This window comes from Pseudorca crassidens, chromosome 21 (genome assembly GCF_039906515.1).
Source record: "Pseudorca crassidens isolate mPseCra1 chromosome 21, mPseCra1.hap1, whole genome shotgun sequence".
Classification (NCBI taxonomy): Eukaryota; Metazoa; Chordata; class Mammalia; order Artiodactyla; family Delphinidae; genus Pseudorca; species Pseudorca crassidens.
This window is the reverse complement of record NC_090316.1, coordinates 19,548,112-19,574,187: the sequence shown is the minus strand read 5'-3', so window position 1 is coordinate 19,574,187 and position 26,076 is coordinate 19,548,112. Positions and strand designations below refer to the sequence as shown.

The following is a 26,076-nucleotide window of genomic DNA, read 5'->3' as shown; positions in this document are numbered from 1 at the left end:
CACAACATAAAATTCAAAAATGTTTATAGCATGGTCCCAGCTCTCTATCCAACCTTCCCAAAGAGTCCTCCTCCCCTCATTAATATACTTTGTGTTTTAGATGCCAGGAGACCATTAACTGTTCTAATACATCAAGCATTTTCATGCTGCCCCCACTATATGGAATGACTTCTTTTCCATACGCAGAAAACCTCCATTTTTTAGGGTTCAGTCAAATGTTATCCACATTGTGATTACAAAATTTCCAATATCTTGGAAATTTATTCATATATTATAGGCACATACTGCTATACAATTTTGCACATTATTAACCATGCACATGTTGTTAATTTTTATTTCTTGAACTGACATAATATTTGAAAAATCAGTTAAGAGTAATGTAATTATATGTGCCATTATTTATGCCTCTGTGAAAAACAAGTGTTCATTTAACTTTTAGAACTACACAAAGGTATGTTTCTAAGTCTTGAAGACATTTCCAAATATGCTTTATATAGCTCTTGTGACTGAAAGAGAACCTTTTAACATATTGATTCAAATGGAAAAAATGCATTGTTGATTATGCTTACAGTATTAAGATATTTACTTACCATCCACCAGTTTTGCAAAGGTGTTTATTGAAATTTTGCTGCTAAATCATCAGTTTCTTGACAACATGAAATGTTCTTGAAAATTCATTAGGAGGTTTGCAATATTATATGTTTAACAAAACCCAATGAAATCATTCATTTAGAAGTTTTTCAAAGGTTCTGCTCCCAAATGTCTTAAGTATAAAAGAACAAACTTTTATAATGATACACTTAAAAAATCTTTAGAGAATATCAGAAAAACATTTCCAAACATTCATTTTAAAGTTATCTTTTCCTGCCATGAATTCTTTTCAGAAAAACAGTTGGTTTCTTATTCATTGATAAAATAATGTCCTTATCTTGAAAGTGGTGGTTACGTTCATTTAGTTAATTGTCTTCTAGGTAGCCTATGCTGACAGGTCATTTTTCCTTCTAATGTGTCTGAGGAAGAATTCGGACAAAAAGAATAAGTGTTAGCTGTGCCATTTTCTTGTTGTTTGCTTGTGTTTGCACTTAATAATCTATGGTGTTCTTGCAGGATATTTTATAAGCCCTTTGCTGATCATATTACTCTTGGTTTAATTAAAAATAGATAACATGTCTGGTAAACCAGACACATGCAAACTGAAATACACTGGAACCTAAGAAAAGAACTCCAGGATTGCTTATGTTCTAGATATGCCTTGTACAGATACATATAGATCATTAAATCATTGTATGTATCTATTATTATTAAAGTTTATTTCCTTCCTTATTTTTAAAAATCAAACTATTAAATCATTAGAGGAAACCAACAGTTCTTCAATCTACGATTTCATAGAACTCTGTATGCACCTTTGTTACACCTCTTATTACTTAGTATTTTAGTTGGTTACACAGTGACAGAAACTAAAATTTTCTGGGGCAGGGGGTTAATTTTTGAATCTTAATAAAGAGCACAGAACTTGTATATGGATAATGATCAACACATTTTTTTTTGTTAAATTGGTGAATAAATTAATGGCTCTTTCCCACTCAAACATAACCACTAAACTATACTTATTAATACAGTTGTATCTGATTTTTGCAGGTACTGGTCCAATATGGCTGAATGAAGTATTTTGTTTTGGGAGAGAATCATCTATTGAAGAGTGTAAAATTAGACAATGGGGTGTGAGAGTCTGTTCACATGCTGAAGATGCCGGGGTCACTTGCAATACATAATGCACCATATTTTCATTCACATTTATGAAATTGCTGCAAAATGATTTTTATTACTTTGCTTCATTAAAATCAGCTTAATGAATATTTAAGAGATTAAGAATTTTGTCCACGGAAAAGGAATATTTAAAAATCAGTGGATAAACATATAAAATACCTTCATAATTACTATATGTCTATATCTGAACCATTCTAACTTCTCTAAGTTTTCAAATGGAATTTTCTAATATAATGACTTATGTATTGAATATATTGAAGTTTAAAACTTCTAGATTACAAATGCCAGTGATAATGGAAACACATCCCCATCACTGGCTACAATTTATATCTTCACAAGATTACAATTTTAGTCTCCTTTGTAATCTATTTAGTTCATTTTAATGTAATTACTTTCTGAATAATGAGAGGGTTGGAAAGTTTTCTTTTGTGCCAAGGTGGCAAAATCTCCAATCCATACACATTTCTAAAGGAAGAATCTTATCCAGCTCTCAAGATCTCTGTGCAGTAACTTAGCTGTTAGATAGCAATGTTCATGATATGTTTTGGCCATGATGAAAAACTCATCATGTTTTACATGCTCATATATTGAGATGGTCATTAATAACGTGGCTAATAGCATGGTCATTAACAATAACATGTTTATTTGACATGGTCATGTATTGACAGGTTTTTTTTTTTTTTAACTGCACTATAAAGTTAGTTGAAAGCAGGACATGTGAGAAAAGGCACAGGCCCACCATTGCTATATGTGTCCAGCTAATTAGTGGATCAAAAATGTCATTTTCAGCATGGAGCTCAGTTTGCTATGCATTTTAAATTAATATGAGTAATTACTTTGTTACAGCTTAGGACACTGTGTTTAAACAGTAAATATATTTACTTATTCCACTTTAACTAACAGCATGCAATGCCTTGAGTGCAGAAGGAGGTTTCAACAAACCTCCTCTCTAGTCTTTCATGAAGTGAGTCAATATTTACAACCAGAGAGAGAGAGCCATCTTTAACCCTAAAGGGTTGATGGCCCTGAGCATGCCAAAATAGTGCCAAGTTCACCCTGGAACCTGGTGATTGTGCCCTGCTGTCTAGGTTTACAGGCAGAAAGACCAGTGATTGCTATTGAAATTCAACTAAATCTAATCTCAGCCCTGAAAAACATAATTTTCAAGTTTCCTAAGCCCAACTCAGAGAAACTCATGATTAGAAAATAGTACTAGTACAGAATGGCTCTACTGTTCTTTCTTTAATGGTGATAAGCAAAAGCATGGGCTTAAGCATTTTTTCATACCCTGAAGTCTCAGCTCAAGATAGTAACCAGATTATAGACTCCCTGCCCTCTCACTTGCAAAGGCAAAATTGTTGCCTTGGAATTGGGACTATTGGAAATGGTCTGCTGAAAATGCATTTATTGTGGTACATTCTTCTACTTGTTGAACGTAGGTGATTTTCTCCAGTGGTGTATTTTTGTGATTAAGTGTTGAAGGAGTGCCTCAGCACAGAGCCAATCTGCAAATGCTGGGAGAGGTGGGTTTTGTTGTTATTGTTGTTGTTTTTGTTTGGGTATGTTTGGTTTTTTTGTAGGGTTCTGTTTTTTTGTTGTTTTAGCTCCTAACATTCAAAAACACTAGCTGAACACAAGCTAAAGAACAGAGTCTTCAGTGACTACCCACAACAAGGAACATAGTCTTTGCAAAATTGTTCAGGGATGTAACTTTACAAATAGACTCTACAGCCTTCAGCAAACAAATAAACAAACAGAAAAATCCCCAGCAAATCTTTGGGAAGGGGGAGAATCTGCTTTTCACAATTACTGCATTATAATATTCTTATGTCCAGTGTCCAACAACAGCAGTTAAAGAAAAAAATCACAAGGCATATAAAGAAACAGGGAAGTATGACCCATTGAAAGGAACAATATAACTTGACAGAAAAAGTCACTGAGGAAGTTTAGGTGTTGGGCTTACTTGACAAAGTCTTTAAAACAACTGCTAAAGTATGCTAAAAAAAAAAAAAGACAAACAATTAAAGGAAACTGAAAACAGTGTACTAACAAAATCAGAATATCAGTAAAGAGAAATTGTTTTACAAAGCCAAAGTGAAATTCTGGATCTGAAAATTACAATTACAAAAATGAAAACTTCACGTGAGGGATTTAACAGTACATTTTAAAAAAAGAAGAAGAATTAGCTAATTTGAAGATTGGACAATTGAAGTTATTGAGTCTGAGGATGAAGAAAACATGAAGAAAAGTAAAGTAAGGTACCTGTAGGTTGCCCAAATATGCATTATAGGAGTCCCAGAAATAGCAGAGAATGAGAGAGAGAGAAAGGAGAAGAAGGAGAAGGAGAAGGAGGAGAAAAGGAAGGGAGGGAGGGAGGGAGGAAGGAAGGAAGGAAGGAAAAGTGGGAGGGAGGGAGGAAGGAGAATATCTGAAGAAATAACGTGCAAAACTTCTCAAATTTGATGGAAGATCCAAATATACATATCCAAGAAATTCAACAATATCCAAGTAGGATAGATTCAAAGTACCCACAGCAAGATATATCATAATAGACTGTTGAAAGATAAAGAGAGAATCCTGAAAGCAGCAAGAGAGTAGCAACTTGTCACGTACAAGGGATCCTCAATAAGATTAACAGCTAATTTCTCATTAGAAACCATGAGGCCAGAAGACAAGGTTTAAAGTGCTGAAAGGAAAAACCCATTAACCAAGAATTCTATATCTGGCAAAACTGTCTTCAGAAATGAAGGAGAAAGTAAGACATTCCCACATAAACAAAAACTAAGGTAGTTTCTTACTACTGGACCTGCCCTATAAGAAAAACTAAAGAGGTGTCCTTCAGGTTGAAATGAAAGAACACTAGAAATTAACTCAAAGTCATAAGAAATAAAGCAGCAGGAGTAGGAAAGTAGCTCTTTTTTTTTTTTTTTTCCTAACCAGGAGATGCTCTACTAATCACTGATAATTGTGCTAGGAACTTTGAATTTCTTATACTAAACAAGTATTAGTTATATAACCAGACTTTTTAAAATTGAAAACTAATAATTTTAGAAATTATCTTGTGCATTATTTTCCCTTTTTTCAGATAGAACAATTGCAGCACAGTAAGACAGATTAATTGCCAGAGATTACCCAGTTTTTACAGAGAAGTCATGCCAGGTTTCCCTATTCTCAAGTCATTGTTTTTTCAACTAAGCAGGAACGCTCTGACTCTCCCATAGACTTGTAGGGGAGATACTGGGCAAATCACCTTCTACATAGATTTTGTTTCTTAAGTGCAATTCCACAGATCAGAAATTACAACAGTTGTATAAAAGGGGAAGAAAAAGAAATAATCTCTATCTCTTTCACAAGAATACTATAGTAAAAAAAAAGACTTTAAGACAAAATAAAAAACAGTGTCAAATCAGTGATATATGACAACAATAATTGGTGTGGTAGTATTACCCAACTTTCTCCTCCTCCAACTTACTAAAACACAAACACAAAACAAAAACAAACAGACAAAAACCCCTATACTAACTAGGCCAAATCCTTCCTGCTGCTGGATTTATATTGCATCGATGTAGCTATGGAAGAACTGCACTTTCCAGGATTCTTTCTCTCCTATGTTGTTCTGGTTTATCATGGCCCACAAAAGACATTTTTGCATGGGATTGGGAAACTGAGAGTTTAGCAGCAGCCATGGTCCTTTTTATGCTCAGAAAGTCACTGAGGGGCAGCAAGGCATGGACACAGCATACACAGATGGTGCTGTGCTGATGGCTGACTGGGTTTGCAGGACAGCAGAGCCTGTAGCTCCTGAACTTCCCTGTGGAGCCTCCTGCAGTTTCTCTCCCACCTGAGCCAGGTGCACACTGAGCTCTGTGATGAATTTACTACCTTCTCCTGCATGCCACCTGGGTCATCAAAGTTGGAGGAGCGAGAAACTAATGCAGGTTCCAGCTCATCTATAGGGGTTCCATTTTGTCCTCACTCTTTCCCAGTTCACACCCATCCTCCCTCCTAAACAGCCACCACCTGGCTTCAGACCCAGGACCAGGCACAAACACAACACACTTGCCTTGAAAGCTCAATCATCAGCCACAATCCACAACCGCATAAGATTTGAGTCTCTTGAAGGGAACAAAGGAACAGTTGCTCTGGATTTTGAGACTGGTCTTAGGCAGAAAAGGGGACCGGAGAATAGAGGACATTTAATCATTGCAATGGGACTTCACCGGCAGTCCAGTGGTTAAGACTTCGCCTTCCAATGCATGGGGTGTGGGTTCGATCCCTGGTCGGGGAGCTAAGACCCCACATGCCTCATGGCCAAAAAAACAAAACATAAAACAGAAGCAATATTGTAACAAATTCAATATAGACTTTTAAAAAATGGTCACATCAAAAAAGAAATTTAGATTCTCTTCCGGTTTATAAAGCATACAAGTAAAACATGGAATTATTTTGAACTACTTTGGCTGTTGAACAAGCTTTCTGAAAGCAACACTACGTTGAAACTGAAACACATGGGCCCAGGTTCTAAAAGTGTTAAATAACGTATGAAACTGTTGTGCTGTAGGTTTTTCTACAAAAATGTCAAGCACCCAAAGAATTTTTAAAAGGGAAATTACTGTATTATTTTTAATAACTCTAGAATTGACTGTAACCCTAAAGCTCTTTGGAGTTCCCTGAATGAAAAACTTTAGAATTACATGCCTAGAGTAATTTTAGGTTAGGGCGAAAAGAAAAAACAAAGACTGAAATACATTTGTTAATCATCCATTAAGAACCTCCCTAGGGCCAAGTCAGTTCAATCAAACCTACTGGAAGACATTTGAATTGTTTCAAAAAATGTCTTTGATGTTTCATGCTTACATCATTTCCCTAAAAAGACTGATAAAGTTAATGACATAAATTGCTCATTTATTTTCTTTTATTAAATGGCATAACATTGTCCTACTGTAAAGGTTCAATGGCAGAATAAAGGGAAAACACAGCTGTTATTCTGAATAAGGGCCTATTCAAGAAGGCAAGGCTTGCTGACTTGGAGAACTATTATCTCATATCCAAGTCAGCTGCCAGAGTGATTACGGGGTAAAAGGGATAACCTGAGAGTTCAGTATAAAAGGAAGGAAGGACGGGAGGAGGGGCAGTAGGCGTGTAGGGCGGTAGGAGTGAAGGGCGGTAGGAGCGAAGGGAGGTAGGAGCGAAGGGAGGTAGGAGCGAAGGGAGGGAAGGAAAAAGGAAGGAAGAAAAAAATAGAAGAGAGGAAAGAAGAAAAGAGATCCAAGGAATAGCAAGTCATACTAATCACCACTTCATTATACACCAAAACTTCTGAATTAGAAGGTAAGTCGGTTTGTGATATTTTTAAACTTCTTATGCTGAAGAAATGAGGTAACAATTTAATTGGAGAAAAAAGGCTCTTGGGACTGTGGTAATATTAGACAATTATTTTTATCTTAATATTCAGATTCTAAAGTTGACTTCCTGCCTAAAGACAGAGCTTCACTCCACATTGCAGGTAGTAAGGGAACCAAGAAATACAGGGGAGCAAATTTAGCACATAAAAACTTCCCACCAGTGGCCGTGGACTCCAATTACACTTGGAAGAAATCTCCACCCATAAACTTAGGTTCACAGTGTGACAACAGAACAAACATTTCCTATGCTAGAACGCCATTTGTTGTATGTTTCATTTTTAAATAGAATTACCGTATATTGTCTTTTAATCCTTAACACTGAGAAAACATATGACATTAAGATGAAGCACAAATGCATAATGTTCTCTGTGGATTATGCGTTTCTCATAGGGGTGAAAAACTTAAGCAGTTCGTTGTAATTTACTAAGTGTTTTCTCCACCAACAAGGCATTTCATTTTCGTCGTTTCATGAAAAGGCTACTGTTTATTAGGAAGCCCTGTGATACGGTCAGTGTACTGGGCTAGAAGGGAAAACCAGTCTTTCTCTCCTGGCTCTGCTTCCTGCTGGCTGTACGTTCTTTAGGGAAGTCATTTTAACCTCTAAATTCTCAAACTTTAGTACATAAATGGGAGTAATTGTATGCGATTTACCTAAAACTCAGGACGTGCTTGTGAGGAGTAGATGTGAACATGAATTACTGACAGAAGTGATTCAAGTACCCATAATAATTACTAGCCCTCGCGCGTTTCATGGTGTGAATACTAGTAAAGAAATGGAATGATTTTGAAGTTTCTTTTGCTTTCTAGACTGTGCCCTTTTCATTGGAACATGACCCTGAGACCCACACACACATAGTATCACTGGGGTTCAAAATGTGACAGTGTTCTGTAAATTCGAATAGAAAGTTTGCTGTGTATCTAGAACTTTGAATTGACTCAGATCTTTTGGGAGGAGAAATGTTGTGGGAATAAGTTTAGTTTAACCTGGTAAAGGAATTACCTGGTAAACTGAAAAACATAATAAGGGGGACATTTCCAAGGCTGCCTAGGGGTACGCACCTTGTCCCCTACAGAAGCAGCTTCAGGCCTGCACAGGAGTCCAGAGAAAGAAGACAGGAGCGAGACAAAGAAATTTGCAGACTCATTCTGAGCCACAGCAGAAATCTCAGATGAAGAAGCCGAAACACTCCCCAGGTGAATCTCCTTCCCTCTGCCTTCCAAAATGTCAGTCCCTTTACTGAGTAGTTTTCTCTCCATATCATTTCTCTCTTATCTCTGCTGTTCCTTTCCTTTCCTCTCTCACCCTTGAAAAGGCCTGGGGTTTTATTGAAAAGCCACTAGACAAACACTGGCCTGTCCTAGAGAAGGCCTGCCAAGGTCTCCATCCAAACCACTTACTAAATTGAGTCAGCCAGCATCTGATACAGCACACAACCATCCGAGTCAGGCTGGGGAAAGTTACAGAGACTTAGGAAAACAAGAAAGAAAGAAGGAAGAAACTTGGGCCCTTCTTGGGAAGTGGTTATGGTCTAAAGAAGAAAAATGTGGTTTGGTACGGAAGAGGTTCTTACAAGCAGGGCCACGAAGGGGTAAAACTTTTAACAACCTGAGAAGAACGCTAAGAGCTGAAGGAAATTCCTAGAAGGAAAAGAACTCCGGCTCAGGAGTTTTTAATTGGATTTAAGAAGCATCTGGGACCCATTGTAAAGCTGTGGAAAGGAAAGTCGTATCTAATGATTGTGGCTAGAGAGAAGCTGGTTATCTGCAGGCTTGATGGGCTGGTGATGCAAAATACCAAACACCTGTTTAACTCAATAATGGGCTCGTTCAAACTCAAAGTGATTGTGCTCTCTGCTACTCCACAGTCCCTGAGAGCAGCTCCCCAAACTGGGTTGAGCTACACAAACCCCCTAAGGAGTATTGTGAAGTTAACCAGGGTGATGACACTTGTTAGGCTTCACATTTATTCATCTTTAAGATATGTACACCTGCAACTCCTACTTTACAGTGCCACTGTCGCAATAATATTAGACTCATACGAAAGTATGGGTATGCTGTGTAAATGTTTTAATAACATTTAAATTAGCTTTATTATTATTGCTGTCTAGGAGGAGGAGGTGAGAGAGCGGCAGAGAAAATGTGCTTCTTTTTCACTCCCAAGGAGTGAGTCTGGCTTGGGATAATTCCAAGTATAGAATTATACGTGTGTAGGATGAATTTTTAATATATGATAATATAAGTTTCTTGGTAGTTCTGATTAATCATTTTGGCATAATTGCCCTGCTTTATTGTATAATTCATGTTATGACATTGCCAGGTGCCAGCATCGTTAGTAATAGCGATTCTGCTTTCGTTTCCATATTTTTCTTAAATGGTTTAAGCAAGGCCCACCTTTGGCCTATATAAGGCACAGTGCTATGTGGAAAATTTTGGGGACAGATCGTGGTGGCTGGGCTCCTACCTCACTTACTGGTTCCTCCTGTTCGCTGATGGTCAGATGTGAGTTTGGTGCTGGTTCCCATATACAAGTTTAAACTACACAAACGTCAATCCAGTTTTCTCATATGTGTATATGGTGAAAATAAAAGTACTTACAGACTTGTTAAAATCAATAAAATGTGAGGAACAACTGAGGGTAATTTTTAAAGATTAGTATTATTTAAGAAGTCGTTTAGAAAGGATTTCTCAATGTCAAAAGACAGTGCTGAAGAGGACTTTATTAAAAGTAATGAGGACAAGGGACAGGGTTCTTTAGATCCACTGTAATTCCTGGGTGTTGCAGTTCTAGCTCTGCACACCTAGAGTCTCAGATAGACTTTTAGGGTATGAAAGTACACAGGAGGATGCTAATTTTAGAAATGCATTACCTTGAAGGATTGTAAACGTGTTTTTATAGCGATCAGAAGTTCTTTTAGATCTGAATATATGTATTTTTTTGGAATATATGTCTTTTTAAATGCCAAATGCATACTGAATTACAAACTGGAAAGATGAGTAGAGAATTTCTTTTTGCTTTTGTTGTCTGGAACTGAAAACTCCTGTAAAGTTAAATCCAAACATTAAACAAATTGATTTCCCTCCCAACCAGCAAAGGGAGACTTAGGTCCCTCTCAGATTTACTGGAGGGAACCGATTAGAACTGATGCTTCACCTGGTCAACCTGGGATTCCCATGCCTGCTTCTTCTAAGTTAAATTTAGGGTTCAGCTTAGTGTTTCAAGAGTACATTTCTTTTTCTGCATTGCCTCATTATGGACACCATTCGAATTCCTCTGTGTCCAAAATAAAACATACAAAAAGCCTGAGGATTCAAAGAATCAGATAAAATTCCCAATAATGTTAACCATACAGGACCAAATATTAAGCATCCCTGTTGTTGAAGCCCCTACCATCGGGAATGTCTCATCGAACAATCTTACTTCCCCTTTGCTTCTCAGATACCTACCTGTTTCCTCAATTCTTTCCCATCCTTCTTAGGCTCTAACCCAGCATCCAATGCCTATTAATTGCTTGTGCATCACAGATCTTCATCTTACTTTTTCTCATTATATATGTCCTTGACTAAGGCTTACTTTCCTCCCCTAAATCTACCGACAAACATTGACCTAATAGTTTTCCTTCTCTCTAAGAGGACCTGTTACAAGCTACTGAAACAATTTTCTTCCTTACCTTATAGGTTAGTTTCAAATAGAAAACACAACCATGCATTTTCTAAGAACTCAAACTAGGCAAGCATTTATCTAGCTAATATGGGGGCAAAAAATGAATAAAATATAATTGGTAAGTAAGAGGTGGACAGGAAGAATTACCACATAGATGTACTGAGTTTATTATTCATAATTTGTAGAAGGCTGTAGCAAATAGGCTCTGTTATCCAATACTTAATGACTCAGTCTGGCCGCTTCTTGCAATAAGACTGAACACATTGGAAACCCAGTTCCCACCAGCAGGTGTGATCTCCGATGACAAGCATAGTCATAATCCTGGTATCCATCCTGTTTCCTGAGAATGCTGAGTGTCCTTGTACCTCCAAAAAGAGGCTTTCTTATTACTTCTACTACATAATCTGGCCAAATGACTGGATGTCTTTCTCAGTGCCTGATGATCACAGGGGTCCCCCACTGGCCTGGAGGACTACAGGGTCTCTGCTCTGCTTGCTGGGGTCTTATGGTCCCATTTAGTCCATGTCAGCACACTCTCCCTTTCAGTCAGCTGGGTTTTCTTGTCCTGTAAACCCTAATGTACCCCTGTGTATGTTAAGAGAGTCCATGAAAATCACAACCCCATCCATCCTGATTTCTTGTTCTGTGACTTACTATTTGGACCCAACTAAAATATCAACCCTCCACATATCCTAGTCAGCATTGGAAAGGGGCGGAGCTCCCCACCCAACTCCCTGTGTTTCCTGTACACCAAACTCATTGATCCCGTAGTATCTCTCCAGCTATCATTTGAAAATAGTTCAACTCTTCAATCACTTTATTCTACTGACGACATCATTCCTAATATCACAGTCCGGTGCTTCTCAACAGTGCTCCATTTAGAAGCTAATGGGTGTAACTACTAGTTCAAGCACAGAACTGTTAATAGACCATAAAAAGGTAGTTGTTCATGTAAAGTGTCACTCATTGCTTTCGCATCATATCCTTTATCTAAGCACTGTGTTGATGGCTCTGCAGTAATAATTTTATTTCTGAACTTTGAAATAAGCCTTCAGATGACTTAAGCATCTCCTTAGCTGAGGCATAACCTTCCCTGAGTGTTGGTTTCAGTGCATATTCAACGTCTTCTGACTTCTCATGGCATATTTTCATAAATTAAAGCTAATGGAAAGCAATTTACAACTTAGAAAATATAGTAAATTAGTTTAAAACTTTTTCTTTAGCTGAGTACTCTCTCAGATAATAAATCTGGGATCTGAGAATCAGTAGCTTTTATCAATGGAAATAGATAGAAGGGATTAGAAATAAAAAAATTTTGTAATAGAAAAAATGATTTCTCAACATTTATAATTTCTGAGGATTTATCAATAAAGTAGAGTAGTAGGAGATGGTGAGGGGTAACACCCCTGTTTTCCCTGGATACAGTGAGACCCAGGGGGAACCCGACTGAGAGAGTTGTCAAGGCTTAATTACACACTTTGCACTGAGGCATCTAAAGAGAAGCAATAAGATGACCCAGCCTGGAGATTGAACACAGAGATGGGGAACTGAAGTGCATAGCACGGTAGGTGAAAATGCACCGTGGAAAGGGCACAGAGTCCAAAGTCCAAGAATCCTGGGTTCAAATCCTAACTCTGCATTTTACAAGTTTACGTGTAACCTTAGGCAAAGTACTCAACCTTCCTTAGACTCACTGTCTTATCTCTCATAGTCATGTAATAAGAATTATCATAAAGAACCATGGTCATCTTCTAGCTCACTGGAAGCCTCACTTAATGTTATCACTAGTCTGGCTCAGTCCTTGGGAAAGCAGACCAGTGATCGCCGTATTTGCTGGTAAATAATAGGGTTGAGGCTTCCGGACCAAAAGGGAAACAAAAGGATAGGGTCTATTGAAACTCAAACTGATGTTAACAATGGAATGAAAAGAGATGACTCTCCACCTAGGAGCCTGCCAAGTTGAGGCAGCATCCAAGTGGGATGGGTTTAATCACCCCAAGGAGAGCGCACAATTTGGGGTCCTAGAATTCAGCCTTGGGACATGATGAACTGCTGAACTCTGCAGCAAGAAGCACTGTAGGCAAAGTGCCCAAGGCAGCCAAGGATGTGGCCGTGTCCCAGCCTCACCTAACAGAGGAGCAGCTGAATTCTAAGAGAATTTTCTATTCTTCTGCCTGTAGGTTGTTTCAGAACATCCTGCCTCAAGGTTAGATTGGTTTTCAACTAAAGGCTGTTTTGTCAGAAGAGGAGATGACTCATTCTTGACTTCTCTCCTGGATTTATGGATAAACTCATCCACTATTTGTCAAGTCCTCAGCAAGTGGTCTTCATTACTTAGGGGTCCATTGATAGGAGGTGCCTCCTGGGCTGTGTTACCCAGCAATGGTTTCTTGTCTAGGAAGCTGGGTATTGTTGAAGTACCACCTCCCAAATCTCAGAGATGGAAGCCATAGGACCTGTCTCACTATAACAACATCCCCAAACAGAGGTTGAGAAGCCAAGACTGGGGCTAGAACTCTGTTTTTCAGTTTCAGGTTTACAGAACCGGGTTCATGTGCCGTCCCTGAGCTCCGCTGCTCTGCGATTCCTTGTTCCTTAGTCTCTTTTTGCAGGCAGGGGTCAAGAATTCTGCTCTTTTCCCTTTATTATCCCTGCAACCTCAGTCTTAGCTATGAGGTAGAAGATGGCCAGTGTGGTTCCACAGATCTACAGGTTGCTGAACATGATGTACTCTTTCTGCTGCTTTTCTAAATCTTTTAGGTAGGGAATAGCATGTATTAGGCAAGTCCTCAAAGATATATGCTAGTCCCTATATTCAATCTCTCTACCACCAATAGCAATCAAGAAGTATGATTTTTAAATCTTAAATGTTTATTAAAAAATCTCATAAAAGTCTGGAAATAACTTTGAAAATCACTGTGTTTGGGTGATTTGCAAGAGGCTGGCACCTAGATGTAATTAGCAATGAAGTAGATTGATTAGAGGGAACATCTGGAGGATAAAGGGAAAAGAGAGTAAACCTTAGACTGTGATGTAGGTTTGATATTTGGGGAAGAAATGAGGGAAGGAAGGAGGCTTGGGTAGGAGAAGACCACAAAGCAGTTATAAGAAAGTTTCTGCCAAACCAATGGGGAGTCCCTGAGTCAAAGTTACCTGTCAGAGGAGACTTGAATTAAGCAGGACTGGGCCTGAATTTAGTACCCTGTGTGCTCCATCACTGGCTGGGAGCAACCTTGAACAAGTGCAAAGTCACCTGCATGAACTTGATGATAGATCCAGAGAGATGTCAACCAGGGCCTTCATCCATCCACTACGCTTTCTACACTAAGAGACCAGAGAAGTGCATTTCCATAGTCACTACAATATTAAGAAAGCTACAAACAAGGAGCAAGGGATTCTATCTTCATGAATAGAAAGTTTGGCTATCATTTTAAAAATCCCCATTCTTCCCCAAATGACCTAGAGTCAACACAGTTCCAATTAAAATGGCAACGGGATTTTAAAATTTATTTCTTGTTTTTGTTGGTTTTTTCAGTAGAGCTTGACAGGTGACTCCACAATTCTGTGGAAGAGGAAAAGTGGGGGGAAAGACACCCTTGAAGAAAAAAGAACTGGATAGGAAAATTTGCTTCTCCAAGTCTCAAATATCATCACACTACACTAAGAAAGGGTGGTATTGGTTCTGGAATAGACAAATAGCACAGTGGAATAGAATTTAGAGCCTGGAGTAGACCAACCCATATTTGGAAGTTTGATATGTGATAGAAAGTTGAAAAAGATGTTCTCTATTATGCTGTGAAAACGAGTCATCCATGTATAGTAAAAAATGAAATTCGTTTCTGACTAACACCAAGTACAAAAATTAATTCCTGGTTAATTAAAGATCTAAATGTTTAAAGCCAGCCTGTAAAACGATGAGAAAAAAACACAGGAAGACATGTTGATGACTTCCTAGCAGGGAAATATATCTTGAATGGGACAAAAATTATAAGCTATAATGAAAAGATTGATGAATCTTACTACATTAAAAAAAAACTTTATAGGAAACTAAATATATAAAATGGAGAAAGAAAAGACAAGCCAAAAACTGAGATAAAATATTTGCAATGCATATAATCATTTTAAAAAAATGGTTTACATGAAACTCCAGAGCATCTAAAGTCAATATAGAAAAATACAGACTCAGTAGAAAAGTGGATAAAAGATAGGAACAGCAACTGACAGAAAGCAAACCCAAGTAGTGACTACAAAAAGCAAACTGAACCATGGTATCATTTAAATTTGGGGAAAACTTTAAAAATCTAACAGTTGTAAGTACTGGCAAGAGTGTGGACAAAGAATTCTCATAAGGTTCTGGTGGGAATTTAACTTACAACAGTGTATTTGTAGAGCAAAGTTTCATTGTCTAGTAAATTCTAAAATGCACATTCCTTATAACCATCTATTACACTTTAGGTTTTTTAATATTAAAAAGGAGTATTATAGCATCGTTCATAGTAGCATTGAAAACAGTTGATAGAGAAAATGGATTTTTAAAAATTGTGGGGAGAATTTAAACACAATTCCATCATGTTGTGTTAAACAATCCTTTTCTGCCCCATAGTTAAATAAAACTGAGCCATGTTAACAGTGGTCCTATGTTAAGCAGTATTGAGAAAAAGCAAAATAAATTAGCTTGTTCCAAGAAATACTTGCTCCTGGAAATAAGCCTATGCACCATCTAAAATAAACTACTTTACAAACTAATAATTCTCCTATCATCTCAAGATTATCAGACTGAGCAAGATGCTCTTCAAAACCCTTGTTCCAAAGACATAATGCCATAAATCCTGTTCAATCTCAAACTGTTTCCTTCCTCGTAAGGCCCACCTTAAAATCACCTAGCCCAGTACTTCAAAATGCATAAGTATTCGCCCTGGTTTGTCCCTTCTGAAATACTTTAAAAATTGTCAGTGTTGTTTCTGCTTTACTACAGTAAGTCTAATAAACTTTACTTGATTAGCAAGTTTTTCTGGTGGTCTTTTGGGCAGTCAGCAGTAGTAGATTTAAACAATGAATGTACTATAAAAAGAAGTGGTCTATAGCTATACAAAGCAATATGAATAAATCTGACAACATTTAACTTAAAAAAACAGTAACAATAAAACAAGAACTGCTATAGATATAGTTTAGCTCCATTTATATAAAATTTAAATAAATGCAAATCAACAGTCTAAATTATTTAAGGATACATACAAATGTGATCCAAGTTGAGAAAATGAAGATAGATGATACTGACCATATTGAGGGTTTGGGGAATGGAGAGAGAGAGAGAGAGGGAGAGAGAGAGAGAGAGGGGCTTGCAGTCAGGAAACATGTGGGAAGTTTGAACTGTTATATTGTTATATTTTAATTTTCTTGAGTTAAGGTGGTGACCTCAGAGGTGTTCATCATAGTGTCATTTAAACTTTTTTTGCAATTTTCATTATTCCACAATTTTAAAGGAAAAAGTATTGTAAGGCACAATATTTGATGGTGATTGTTTTCAGAAAGAGGAGATGATAGTATCATGCTGCAGAGCATTTTAAAATGAAAAGCAGAAAGTGTCTTTAGGAGTTAAGAATCTAGCAAATTCTTGTTGACTTGGGGGCAGGGGAGAGGGGTGGTAGCAATGGAGATTGAGAAGAGGTTGGAATTTATGGAGGTGGAGACAGGGAGTATGGACAACTTTTATGAAAGAGATGTTTACTCCAGTTGAACTGTTGTAAGATGGTCTGGGCACAGTTCAAAAGCAAACCTACCATGAAGAGATTTACCATGCATGCTTTTCTCTGCATATACCCTTGTCACACTTTAAACTAACAGACATTGTCATTAGTTCCTCTACTGAGAAGCATCAAAAGCACAGCAAGTGTTTATAGTCTTGCATTTTTCGAGAACTTAATTGCTTTGAGTGTAGGCCACTTTTGAAATGAGAAAGAGCCAGAAAAGGTCAACAGGATGGGGGCACTGGAGTAAAGTTACCTGAGTTTCCAGTTGTTGGCACAGCTGTCAGGAGAGCTGGAGACAGATCCACAAATCAGGAAGAGACAAGAGAAAAACAGGAGAAATAAAATAGCACGAGAAGAGAGGATTAGGGAAAGCCTTCCTCAATTTGCAGTTACTGACCCATGAGAACACAGTTAATACTTCCTTTGCCTCCAATAAGTATATTCACAATTAAAAATGCATTATCTGTGCCTAACACATTGTAAAACTATGTGCTCACTTCTTGAAGCAGCCAAGCTCAAGTATGTAATGAAATGCTTACAAAGATGTTAATCCTGTGGCAATAATGTCCAGAAAAATTGTAAACCAAGTGAAGTCAGAAACAAATGATCACAAATGAAGGTTAGACCAGAACATCATACTCAAATGTGAAGAATACTCAGTGATGTGTAACTCAAAGGAGTGGTCAGAATCTGGACTCATAGCACCTAATGAAAGAACAATAAATTTGTAAAGTGACAAGGCAAAGGCAAAGGACTTCAAGTTTCTAAGGGTAGAACGTATTTTAATACATTGGATTTTTCTAAAACTTTCCTTGTTTTATTATTGTACTTGAATATTTCTATTTCCTCAGATTTCCTCAAAATAAACTATACTTGTAATCAGTACTTTGATTTTTACCGAATACAACCTATTAACATTTTTAACATTTCTTTCTTAAGGCAAATAGCTTTCTTCTGATAAATAACAGTCTATTCTTTTCCCAGTGAGGTGTATATCATATTATTGATTATATTAAAGTACAATAGCTTCAGTCTTCCCAATATCACCAGAAGAAGTACAAGGTTTTGCAGTAAAACTGACATGGAACTTAGTCCTAGCTTCAGTACTTTCTGCTGTGTGATGTTATACAAGCCACTTTAGTTCTGAATTTCAATTTTAATTTTGGTAGAAGTGACCTAAATAGAACTCAGTACTTCATAAGTTTGTTGTGAAAGTTAAAAAACACTAATACAAGCAAAGCACTTAACAGTGTCTGGCTCATTCTAAGTGCTTCTGGTAGCTCTTGTCAGTGGCGAGTCTTAAATCTGATCCTTTTTCTCAATTTTAGGAAGCACTGACTTTGATCACACAGGCGTTCACCATCATTTGGGATTCTTACACCTTCTCTGTAGAAGGGAGAGCACAGAGCACGTAGCAAAGTGGAAACAGTTGTCCTCAGGAAGATTTCCTGTGTCTGTCTCCATTCTTCCTCTTTGATTTTGCCGTCTTCTTCGTCTGTCTTAGCTGTTCGTTATCTTTATGTTGTTCCCCATTAGATGTGTCATAGGAGGATGGGGAAATTTTTTTCTTGGTAGAAGATCACTTTCCCAAGTATCCTACAAAACTTCTATCTTCAGACCTACTTTCTTGCAAACCCTACCTCTGGTAGCATTTGTATGAACGAATCTCTCTTACCTTGTCCATTGTGGCAGAGAAAAATAACATGTATCAAACCTATTTGCCTTCCTCCTGGGAATGCAGTTGCGGAAGTTACGGCCATGCTACTGAGTTCTGACTAAAGGAATATAGGAAGAAACTATATCTACCACTCACAGGCCTTGCCCGTAATATCTCCTCCTCTCTTCTGTCCCTTCTCTCTCCCTCCCTCCCTCCATTTTCAGTCTGGAACACACCCCCAAGATAACCTTCAAAACCATATTAAAAAGATAAGAACATCTGCCAACCTGGGTCCTACTCGATTGTGGGAAACTTACCAACCAGTAACATATCAGGGACTCTTATACAAGTGAGGAATGAGCAGTTATCGTTTATAAGTTGTTAGTGTTGAGCCACTAATATTTGGGGGTTTATCTGTTAGAGTACTTAGTGAGCATTTCCTTAACTAATACACCCATACAACACATGATTTAACATGAGCTTTAAATTAACCACCCAGAAAAGACACCAATAAAATTTGGGACAAAACGATGGGATTTTGAGGTAAAGGATACTTTTAGATGACCTCCTTTGGTCATATCATCTAGTTAGATCTTTAATTCCATATTAGGCATATCTAGCCTGGTGGGGGGGGGGGAATTACACTCTTTCCTCCATGCCACAATCTAGCTGATATACTCATTGACATTTACACTATGCCCATGAACAGATACGTATCATCTCTGGGGAGGAGGTAAGGTCCAGGATGTTGTTGGTGGATCAGGAATGAAAGATGATAAATTACCCTATAGCATCTCTCCCCCCGACCCATTAGATTTAGAATGGGAGCCTAAAACTGAGAGGAACGGTTTATTAAAATCCTTATAAGCATCAAAATTTGTATGAATAAAATAAAATGAAGACTTGTATGAATAAAGTAATATGATTGTAGATCATATGAAGCAAGAGGACAGTTGACCTAATTAGTCAGGGACATCTCTGGGGTGTTTCTCTGGGATATGTGTCTATAGAAACAATCTGATTAAAAATGTATTAAAAATAACTGTGAGGTATAGTCTTTTATTGATAAGATTGAGAATAATATGTAGAAAAGAGGGACCCATTTACTTACTGTCCAATCTGTACATGTGACAACTCTTTCTAGATGTCCCCGATCCCATCCCATCTTCCTCTCTGAGCAGAATCCCAGTCCTTCCCTGTCGTCATTAGTGGGCTTGAGTGCATTCTGTTCTTTCCATCTGTCCCCTTCCAAGGACTTCTTTTCTATTCCATGTGTCCAAAGTAGAAAATAACCTGATGCTCTTTAGAAGTTCTGTTAAACTTTTAAGTATATATCTCTGCAAATGGAAATTATAAAGTAAAAAGTCAAACACATATACATGTATATAGCCATAAGTTCATCTCTGTAAGAAGTCTAAGTTGATAGTAAAGAAAGGAATGAGTTTAAATAGTTACAGATAGGGTAAGGGCTGAAATAGTGATGAGAAAAAAATTATATTTAATATTATGATAGAGCCATTTGTCACAGCATAGGGCTTGGAATCCTGAGAAGATGGGTAGGAATATTCTTCCAAGAGATTTGGAAGCGAGGATGATCTGGTAGCTGGGACTGATAGACCAGGCTTCTAGCATTCATTTCTTTTGTCACAACTGCCTTCAAATGGATGGGGAGAACTTTAATCAGGCCACCCAGGATAAATCAGTCTCTCAGACCACTACCACCTCAGTATTTCCTGAGGAGACCTCATACTATCTTTCATCTGCCTACAAGTCAGAAAAGTGCTTGGACCCAACTGTAATCCATATAGGGGCACACCTTTTGTCACCCAAGAGCAATCAGAAAGCCCTTTTGGCCCTCTTTCCTTTCCAGTACCTTCTTGTTCTCCAGGTAAAATTTGGTGAGAAGATGGGGGAAAGAATGATATCTTTTGTAGAAGTCCTCTGCCTTGGGTTTAGGATCATTCTTAGGAATATGTCAGGACAAAATTATCTTTTGTTGACAATTTAATAGAAGATGAAAAAACTAAACTTAGGATAAATGTCACTCAAAAAAGGACATTTTTTTTTTAGTTTCAGAATTAGATTTTAAAAAATAGGTCAAAGCCTAGGCTACATGCTATCAAAAATGTGGAGGTGCGAAGCATGGTGAAAAAGCGCCCTTCTCTGCAGACTCCTTATGTGTGGTGCACCCTTAAACTGCCTGCAAGGAGCATACAGACCTCAGGGAGGAAAAAAAAAAAGCTATATTGAGTGGCTGCTGCAGGAGTGATTATGTGTGGACTGTAAACTCTGCTGACTCTGCTTGGTAGAATGGAAGTGAGAATACTAGTCAAATGGCTACAACATCTCTGTTCCAGGGGGCAAAGCAGGACCCATAGGGAAAGAAAAAACCATTCCTCTTTAGCTGAAAGTACAAAAGAACAGGAGAGTAGCCAAACATGGCAACTTCCTAGGGCTGCCACGTATCAAGTGCTTTCTCGGGAGAACATCATCCTCAGTAGATGGGAATAATGTTTTTTTCTAACGTTGTCAGCTATTTTCTTCCAGGAGGCAATTTATGGTTAAAAACTTTGAAATGGTTGATACTTTCTTTTTATTTAATTACAAAGTTTTATTGAGATCTAATGAACCTATGACATTATATCGATTTCATATATACAACAAAATGATTTGACATTTGCCTGTGCATCTAAATCATCACCACGAGTCATTTACCTCCATCACCACACATAGTTAAAAATTGTTTCTTTTGTTGGGAACTTTTAAGATCTATTGTCTTAGCAACTTTCAAATATACACTAGAGTATTATTAACTAGAATAGAATCGCCATGCTATACATTACATTCCTATGACTTACTTATTCTATAACTGACAGTTTGTACCTTTTGACTCCCTTCACCCATTTTGCCCACCCACACCCCACACCCCTGGCAACCACCAATCCATTCTCTGATTCTGTGAATTGCATTTTGTTTTTTTCTTTAGATTCCACATATGAGTGAGATCATATAGTATTTATCTTTCTCTGTCTGACATATTTTACTTAGCGTAATACCCTAAATGTCCAACTATGTTGTCATAAATGGCAAGAGTTCCTTCTTTTTTATGACTGAATAATATTCCATTGTATATATTTATACCACATCTCCTTTATTCATCCATTGATGGACACATAGGTTGCTTACATGTCTTGGCTATTGTAAATAATGCTGCAGTGGACATTGGGCTGCAGATAGGTATCTTTTCAACTTAGTATTTTTGTTTTCTGTGAATATGTACCCAGAAGTGGAATTTCTGGATTGTATGGTAGTATTTTTAATTTTTTTTGGAACTTCCATACTGTTTTCCATAGTGGCTGTACCAATTTACTTTCCCACCAGCAGTGCACGACAGTTCCCTTTTCTCCAACACTTGTTAAGTCTTGTCTTTTTGATAATAACTATTCTGACAGGCGTGAGGTGATATCTCATTGTGGTTTTGATTTGCATTTCCTTGATGATTAGTGATGTTGAGCATCTTTTTATGTGTCCGTTGGCCATCTGAATGTCTCTTTGGAAAAATGGCCATTCAGAGCCTCTGCCCATTTTTTATTTATTTATTTTTTTTGTGGTACGCGGGCCTCTCACTGTTGTGGCCTCTCCCGTTGTGGAGCACAGGCTCCGGACGCGCAGACTCAGCAGCCATGGCTCACGGGCCCAGCCGCTCTGCGGCACGTGGGATCTTCCTGGACCAGGGCATGAACCTGTGTCCCCTGCCCATTTTTAATTGAAATTTTTTTTGCTCTTGAGTTGCATGAGTTTGCTATATATTTTAGATATTAATCCCTTATCAGATACATGACTTGCAAATATTTTCTCCCATTCAGTAGGTTGCCTTTTCATTTTGTTGATGGTTTCCTTTGATGTGCAGAAACTTTTTAGTTTGTTGTATTTCCACTTGCATACTTTGCTGTTGATAGATTTAATTGACTCTTCTCTACATATCGTATTTTTAATTGAGAAATTATCTCTCTATAGGGGCAAATTCTGCTGGACAGAAAGTATATTCAATTCTATTTTTTGCATTAAAATATATAAATATTTTAGCTAAAGTATTTTCATAGGTACTTTTTTTTTGCTTCTTTCGGAGGACCTTTCTACTATAAACATTTTTGTAAGATAAAAATAGTTTCTATTTGATACTTTTGAATGTTTTGTGAACTTTAGGTACTGTACAGTCATAGTGCTTCTTATTTCATACCAGTACAGAACTAAATATAAATATATCCAATTATTAAAAAAGAAAAGCACCTTCAAAATACTCTTTCCACATGTTAAGATATCCCTAAGCATACATATAATTTGAAAATTATATCTTTTGCACTAAGCTTACATCAATTAATTTGTTCATTTCCACCCTTGCTCTTGTTGGGATAACATTCAACATATTATTTGCAACCATTGTCTTCAAGACATTTTGGCATTTGTTGATATCTTTAGCCAATTGTTACAACAGCCTTCACAAAATCAGGTATTTCACCTTTGACAAGGAAAATCCTGAGTTATTGACATAAATGGTTATGGGAAGTACATCTTGAGAATACAGAATCATTCAAAATTATGAGGAAACAGCTGAAAAGAATAGCTATAAAACCTTCCCAGAGATCAGAAAAGGGTACATAATTTCCTATCCACCTATTTTCCATATACATTTAATATAGGTGCAGAAAAGAATTACTGACTTATTCATTCAAACTCAAATCATCTTCTCATTGCAGGCTTCTCATTGTGGTGGCTTCTCTTGTTGTGGAGCACATGCTCTATGTGTGTGGGTCTTCAGTAGTTGTGGCACGCAGGCTCAGTAGTTGTGGCTCGTGAGCTCTAGAGTGCAGGCTCAGTAGTTGTGGCGCATGGGCTTAGTTGCTTCCCGGCATGTGGGATCTTCCTGGACCAGGGCTCGAACCCGTGCCGCCTGCGCTGTCTGGCGGATTCTTAACCACCACACCACCAGTGAAGTCCTTGTTTTTTGTTGTTGTTTTGCCTTTTCTCTCAGGAGTAACATCAGCTCCTTTTCAATATATATTTTGTTGCACCTGTATAGTTCTCTTAGTTCTCTAATATCCCTGACTGATTTATAAGACATTATTCATAATTTATAAGTTCTAGTTTTTTAGCTCTAGGGTTAAGGTGACGATTTTTTCCTTACTATGACTACTTCCTTTAGAAGGAACATTTTGTTGGCATCTACTCTCTAAATGATCAAAGATCACTTTCAATTTCCTGCAGTTTGTTTCTAAACTTCTTTCCTATAAAAGTCAGCCTTGAAGTCATTTCTTGCCAGAATGAATTATTTTCCTTTCTCTCTTTTCTTTCTAGGCTCTTCTGCTCCATTTTTAATAATAACCTTCACATCATCTCTCACTTACCTATGTTTTTGCCTATTTTTTTAATGTTTTATTTATTTTTAATTTATTTAAAAAAATTTTATTGGCATATAGCTAATTTACAATGTTATGTTAGTTTCAGGTGCACAGCAAAGTGACTCAGTCATACATATACATGTATCCACTGTTTTTTAGATTTTTTTCCCATATAGGTCATTACAGAGTATTGAGTAGAGTTCCCTGTGCTAGACAGCAGGTTCTTATGAGTTATCTATTTTATGTATAGTAGTGTGTTTGTGTCAATCCTAATCTCCCAATTTATTCCTCCCCCCCTTACCCCTGGTAACCATGTTTGTTTTCTACATCTGTGACTCTCTTTCTGTTTTGTAAATAAGTTCATTTGTACCCTTTTTTATAGGTTCCACATATAAGCGATAGTATATGATATTTGTCTTTCTCTGACTTACTTCACTCAGTGTGACCATCTCTAGGTCCATCCATGTTGCTGCAAATTCTGTCTATTTTTCTACACTGCATTACATCAGTTATTTAAAATTCATTATAGGTAACTCTTTAAGGCAGGTGACCCCCGTTTATGTATTGGAAAATATAACTTTTCCCTCAATCTACTTTCCCATTATTTGCGGGAGTAATTGTGCTCCTCTCTCACACAAAGTTGAAAAGTCTCAAAGCAAATGAGACTATGAACTATAAGAGAAAGGAAGGTAATAAGCAAATCTACTTTCTTGAGTTGTGTATTAAATGTACTAAAAGAGTAGAGGCAAATTTCTCCTCAAAATATTTAATCCTGATGGAACATTTTTAACATAGAATATGCCAAGTAACATACGAGGTTTTCTGGGGGTTTGGGGAGCTAGAAAAAAATGGTGTACATTTCATACATGCTGGGAGCTTACAGTTTACTTGTGGTAAGAATACTTACGACACAATATTTAGACAAGTAGACAAGAAAATAAGAGGTAATGCAAGGTTATATTTGATTGAGGCAAATAAGTAGACAAAACCATTACAATTCTAAGTCCAGAGAGGAGAAAGGAGTTTTATTACAAAAATCAAGGCTTGATTCTATTGCATTATTAATTTTAAAAACTCTCAAATAATAGTTCAAACTTTCCTATAATTAAAAAGGTTTTTTCTGTATACAAATATTGAAGCTAATAGTTCTTATTGATTAGTATAAACCAAACCTCTGTAGTTAATTTAAAAAGGAGGTCAGATTGTCAGCAATAAAAAGGGAAACCATAAACAAGACCAAAAGACAGAATGGGAAGAAATACTTGCAAACGAAGCAACTGACAAAGGATTAATCTCCAAAATTTATAAGCAGCTCATGCAGCTCAATAACAAAAAAACAAACAACCCAATCCAAAAATGGGCAGAAGACCTAAATAGACACTTCTCCAGAGAAGATATACAGACTGCCAACAAACACATGAAAGAATGCTCAACATCATTAATCATTAGAGAAATGCAAATCAAAACTACAATGAGATATCATCTCACACCAGTCAGAATGGCCATCATCAAAAAATCTCGAAACAATAAATGCTGGAGAGGGTGTGGACAAAAGGGAACCCTCTTGCACTGCTGGTAGGAATGTGAATTGGTACAGCCACTATGGAGAACAGTATGGAGGTTCCTTAAAACACTACAAATTGAACTACCATACGACCCAGCAATGCCACTACTGGGCATATACCCTGAGAAAACCATAATTCAAAAAGAGTCATGTACCACAATGTTCATTGCAGCTCTATTTACAATAGCCCAGAGATGGAAACAACCTAAGTGTCCATCATCAGATGAATGGATAAAGAAGATGTGGCACATATATACAATGGAATATTACTCAGCCATAAAAAGAAACGAAATTGAGCTATTTGTAATGAGGTGGATGGACCTAGAGTCTGTCATACAGAGTGAAGTAAGTCCGAAAGAGAAAGACAAATACCATATGCTAACACATATATATGGAATTTAAGGGAAAAAAATGTGAAGAACCTAGGGGTAAGACAGGAATAAAGACACAGACCTACTAGAGAATGGACTTGAGGATGTGGGGAGGGGGAAGGGTAAGCTGTGACAAAGCGAGAGAGGCATGGACATATATACACTAACAAAGGTAAGGTAGATAACTGGTGGGAAGCAGCCGCATAGCACAGGGAGATCAGCTTGGTGCTTTGCGACCGCCTGGAGTGGGGGGGGATAGGGAGGGTGGGAGGGAGGGAGACGCAAGAGGGAAGAGATATGGGAACATATGTATATGTATAACTGATTCACTTTGTTATAAAGCAGAAACTAACACACCATTGTAAAGCAATTATACTCTAATAAAGATGTAAAAAAGAAAAGTTTGGAATGTTTGCAGTTTAAACAAAGGAGAATAATCACAAAATACGTGCATAAAACGGCAGTCTTTAATAAGCACTCATCCCCATTTAGAGCTGGAGAC

General features: G+C 37.4%; 1 protein-coding gene across 2 annotated transcripts in view; it reads left to right on the top strand.

The window, feature by feature from the left end:
• The window catches only part of MSR1 (macrophage scavenger receptor 1), a 67,903-nt gene extending 65,994 nt beyond the window's left edge, over positions 1 to 1,909 (top strand). For both annotated transcript variants that reach the window (XM_067721600.1, XM_067721601.1), the window contains exon 10: positions 1,639 to 1,909. In XM_067721600.1, coding sequence (XP_067577701.1) covers positions 1,639 to 1,772 — 134 coding nt within the window. In that variant the 3' untranslated portion in view covers positions 1,773 to 1,909. The remainder of the gene's footprint in view (positions 1 to 1,638) is intronic.
• The last annotated feature ends 24,167 nt before the right edge of the window (positions 1,910 to 26,076 follow it).